At 35.6% G+C, this 4,767-nt stretch overlaps 1 protein-coding gene across 1 annotated transcript; it reads left to right on the top strand.

The window, feature by feature from the left end:
* Positions 1-97: 97 nt before the first annotated feature.
* LOC107083507 (zinc metalloproteinase nas-4-like) lies at positions 98-1,671 on the top strand. The gene is made up of 6 exons (XM_015372813.1): positions 98-106; positions 180-249; positions 325-436; positions 602-774; positions 1,377-1,458; positions 1,548-1,671. The coding sequence occupies exons 1-6, from the start codon at positions 98-100 to the stop codon at positions 1,669-1,671; spliced, it is 570 nt and encodes a 189-aa protein (XP_015228299.1).
* The last annotated feature ends 3,096 nt before the right edge of the window (positions 1,672-4,767 follow it).

Here is a 4,767-nt window from a genome sequence, read left to right as displayed (position 1 = left end):
CACACCTTGTAAGTAACTGAATCAATAAATTCAACAAAAATAATCTTTGTCTTGTGGTGTAGACCTGGATAGGAATCAGATTGAGGAGGGCGACATAATGATGATGGTCAGTCAAATTTAAAAAATTTTTTTCTTAGACTAAATCTTAGTGGTTCCCTAATGTTAATTTTAATTGGCAGGAGGACCGGAATGCTGTTAAATCTGTGTGGGCAAATGGCATTGTCCCATACGAAATCAGCCCAAACCTTGGTGAGTTGCAGTAATTTCAGGTAATCTGACTTTAAATAGTCTGCTCTGATTTCAAACATTGCTTTGTGCCAACAGGGCGGCAGGCTGAAATCCAGGAAGCTTTCAGGATGATATCAGGATTCACCTGTATACGCTTTATTCCACACACTGATGAGCTGCACTATATTAGTATTAAAGATGGCAAAGGGTGAGATCTCAAGTAAACAAAATGGCTTATGATAAGAAGCCATTTTTCATTGCCTAAAATGGCCAGATGGGGAAAATTGTTTAACCCAATTCTGACAGCATCAGTTATAAACTGTTTAAAATGTCCATGGCTCATTCTGAAGACTCTTTCTTTTCTTAACTCCAGCTGTGCATCCTTCATTGGAATGACTGGTGGAAGTCAACCAGTCTACTTCGCCCAATCCTGCACCACTGGCAACCTGGCCCATGAGCTTATCCACGCTTTAGGGTTATACCATGAGCACACTCGTAATGACAGAGACGAGTACATTTCCATCAACTGGTCAAGCGTCATTCCAAGTAAATGCCTATCAAATGACTTTTTTGGGGTTTACTCTAGAAGCTCTTATCCAGACCTGACCAATCAGGCTGAACCAATACACTTGGAGCCCTGAAGTACAACAATTGGGGCTTTTTATGCTTAAAGGTTTTTAGTTTTGTATCTTGAATGGATTTAGCTCAGCTTTTGCTATTCACTTGCTTTAATTCCAGTGTAGTCTCCAAAGAAATGTTTTTTATAAAAGGTGGGGGGATTGTTAGGAATAGCCTAATTGGTGTTATATTGTTTCTTTAGATCTTCACAAAAATTAATGAGATTGGGGAAAAGGATTTTGTTTGCAATGTGCTTGAAGACCCTTAATTTCCAACTTTAAACAGGCTCTTGCATCTTTAAAAGATGGTTCTAGAATGTGCAGGCTGTGTTTTGACATCCGCTCCAAAACCTTTAATTGATTCTTATGAACTGTCCAAAGGCATTATGGTTGGGCCTAGTACCATCTTAAAAGGTAAATGTTTGATCTCCCTTTGCCAGATGATTAATGTGGTGACCATTAAAGATATAACAGATGGTACCATCTCTTGAGGATAAAATTCTGAATTCAAATACTGTTTTTATTTTCAAGGCAAGAAGAGAAACTTCAAAGTAAAAAATGGAGACACTCTAAACCAGCCTTATGACTATGATTCCATCATGCACTATGGACCGTAAGTAACTCCTCTTGCCTAATTGGTATGAAATGTTTAAACTCTAGTGTTTTTATTTGTTTCTCCACTGATTTTAACTTTCTGTACAGGTCGTTTTTCAGCGCGGATGGGAATCCAACTATTGTAACCCATAAAAAAGCCCAGAAAATTGGACAGAGGATCCGACTGAGCCCCCTGGACATAAAGAAACTAAATATCCTCTATAAATGTTAAACCCTTCATGCACCTGCAAACTTGCTGTTTTAAACATTGAAGCTGCAAATCCCTTCAGATGTGGAAAAGGGGTTTTGGTGCTTGTAAAATAAAGATTTTTGATGGTACTAAATGAGTTGTCTTTTTGATCGGTGACTGCAGATTCAAAAGTGTTATGCATTCACTGGAGTGTTGTTGTAGAAGGTTAACATTGGAGTGTTAAGTTTGATCAAATAAACTGCCCTTTTTTTTTTACTTGTATTTTAGAGGGAGTGACTATTTTTATTAGCCAAATCTTAGGTTCAGAAATGATATTGTAAAGTGGAATAAGTTGAACATATAGTTACTGGAAAGTGGCAGCATCCTTATAAGACATTCGCAAGTTGAGCTGGCATCATTAATATGGTTAATCCTGAATCAGGTGTATTATGCATCTACTTTTAAGGGGTTAATTTTTTCCTAACATTAAGTTGTGACTGCAGGCTAGATGTAAAATTTTCAGAGGTGTCAAGTAATGAAGTAAAAATTCTACTTTTCTGTACTTAAGTACACCTTTTACACTGCAAAAATTATCTAGAAATAAGTAAAAATGTCTTAAATTAAGTGTATTTGCCCTTAATTTAAGTGGATAAATACGATGATTTGCCAATGAAATTTGTGTCTTTACTCTTAAAATAAGATGGTTAGATAATATGAACTTGAAATAAGACAATGCAATAGTTTTATAATGTAAATTATCTTGTTCCATTGGCAAAGTGTCTCGCTTTCGTACTGAATTGGAGAAAAAATGCACTTAAGTAAAAAATTGCTTAATTAGATTTCCATTTTTTGCAGTGTACACTGCAAAAAAAAATCTAGAAATGAGTAAAAGATGTCTTAAATTAAGTGTATTTACCCTTAATTTGAGCAGCAAAATATGATCTGCCAATGGAATGAGTATTTTTACTCCTAAAATTAGATAATATACACTTGAAATAAGAAAAAGCAATAGTTTTTTCTTTTAAATGGAAATTGTCTTGTTCCATTGGCAAAGTCTTACTTACCACCTCAATTCAAGAAAAAATGCACTTAATTTGAGCAAAAATTACTTATTTAGATTTCCACTTTTTGCAGTGTAGGTATCTATACTTTTTCTCCTGACTTCTACTCATTACATTTTCACACATATCTGTACTTTCTATTCCTTACATTTTTAAAACAAACGTTACTCGTTACTCTTGGCTTCGGTTTTATGTTTATAAATATTTCACGTCATGTGCTCCATCCAATGCAGATCTTTGGCTCCGTCCACATCTAGTGAAAACTAGTGTAATTGGATGAGTCATAACTTAAACACTTATTTGTTAAAGGAAATCATCAGAAGCAAGCAGGTGTTCAAACTGTAAACACATTATCTATGCCGTGCTACAATGTCAGATTCAGAAAAATACGTTTAACTGTCTGAAAGGTCGGACACAGGCAAGAGTGTATCGGGAAATGGAGACCAACAGGACCTCCCTCATCCTTGGCCCTATCTCAAAGAATTTTTTGAAATGGTTCTAAAATGGAGCTTTCAATTCATATAGTGGCATCTGGCTGTTTACTTTTATACTTTAAGTAGTTTTTGGAGGACATGCTTTTTCTATTTTACTTGAGTAAAGAGGTCAAGTTGATACTTCAACTTTTACCAGTGTTTTTAAACTGCAGTATCTATACTTGAGTAACAAATGTGTACTTTTGACACCATTGAAGTTTGGACTGCTGTACTTGATATAGAAATTACAAGCTCAAATGGATAAGGGGGCAAAACTGATACTACAGCCTTCTAAAAGAAATAATAAATGAAGTGACTTCCTGAATGTCTCAATGATAAAGCTCAAAACATGACTGCATGCTGTAACTTTGAACGTTGGTGGGGATACGCTAAGGGTGGCGGCTGATGGATCTACAGCTATGTGAACCAAGGACTTTCATTAGGTTTTAGAATGTTTCAAAAATGATTCCAAACATATTTATTGAATGCTTTCCTGTTGGGAACAAAAGTACCAAAATACATTATATAGATATGCAGATACCTTTTAGTGCATTATCTTTGGGTTGGTTGGTGCAGCTATTTCTGTGTCTTGCTGAATTACAGAAGATTTGTTAAAATATAAAATTGCAATTTTTTCCTTGTAAACTTGAGAAATTTTATTGCATGTTGCATATTCCAGTAAATCTGTTTGATCTTTAAATCTGCAGCTAACTTGTCTTTGTGCTCTGCTTAAAGCAGATTTATGAACCTGTTTACTAATCTGATATAACGCAGCTCTGCAGTCTGATTTTGTTTGCTAAATAGGAAAACAATGTGTTTCAACCTGTAACTGTGAGTCATGGTCCTCTAAGAACCCAAGCTTTTTTTTTTATCTACGTAGTACACAAGGACGCAACACTTTTGTCAAGTAAATCAGCGGAAAGGGGGAGAAAAAAAAGTGGAAATTATTGGTGGGGACTTACTGGCCACGGTGTTTGGGGAAAAGTGCACACCAGTCCTTTAGAAAGTTATTCCCATGGGTGGTTCTAGACAGGGGCCAACAGGGGCCAGTGCCCCTCTAGAACCGGTCCTGGCCCATGTACTGAAAACATACAGATATTGTTTTTGCTTTTGGCAAATAGTGCACTATTAGACAAATTTCTTGAAGCGTATTTTCCTTTGATTTAAGGAGTAAAGACTAATTGCAGATGGACTGAGATGATTTATGTGTAAAATAAATACTTGTTTCTTTGGAAAAAGAATGCACTTTTTAAGGCATTCATTTTGTCAGGAAATACATTATCAACCTTTAACATGTATTTTAGTACGGTTACAATTTTGGGGTGGGAAATTCTCCTTCTGAATGCAGACAAAACAGACGTTATAATCTTTGGACCAGAGTCTTTGACAAATAAGCTGATTAGTCAATCACTTCATTTGGATGGGATTAAACTGATCTCAGATAATAAAGTAAAAAAAATCTTGGTGTTTTTGATCAGGACCTGTCATTTAAATCCCATATCAAAGAGGTTTCTAGAATTTCCTTCTTTTATCTCTGGAATATGGCAAAAATTAGAAATATCCTTTCCAGGGGTGATGCTGAGAAACTAGTCCATGCATTTGTT

This window comes from Cyprinodon variegatus, unplaced genomic scaffold (genome assembly GCF_000732505.1).
Source record: "Cyprinodon variegatus isolate N-32 unplaced genomic scaffold, C_variegatus-1.0 Scaffold76, whole genome shotgun sequence".
Lineage (NCBI taxonomy): Eukaryota > Metazoa > Chordata > Actinopteri > Cyprinodontiformes > Cyprinodontidae > Cyprinodon > Cyprinodon variegatus.
This window is presented reverse-complemented; position numbering and strand designations above follow the sequence as displayed.

Bases quoted from the DNA above. Each gene is read 5' to 3' on its own strand.
- LOC107083507 (XM_015372813.1), top strand. The intron at 437-601 runs GTGAGATCTCAA...TCTTAACTCCAG, and splicing joins AGTATTAAAGATGGCAAAGG to CTGTGCATCCTTCATTGGAA. The intron at 1,459-1,547 runs GTAAGTAACTCC...CTTTCTGTACAG, and splicing joins TCCATCATGCACTATGGACC to GTCGTTTTTCAGCGCGGATG.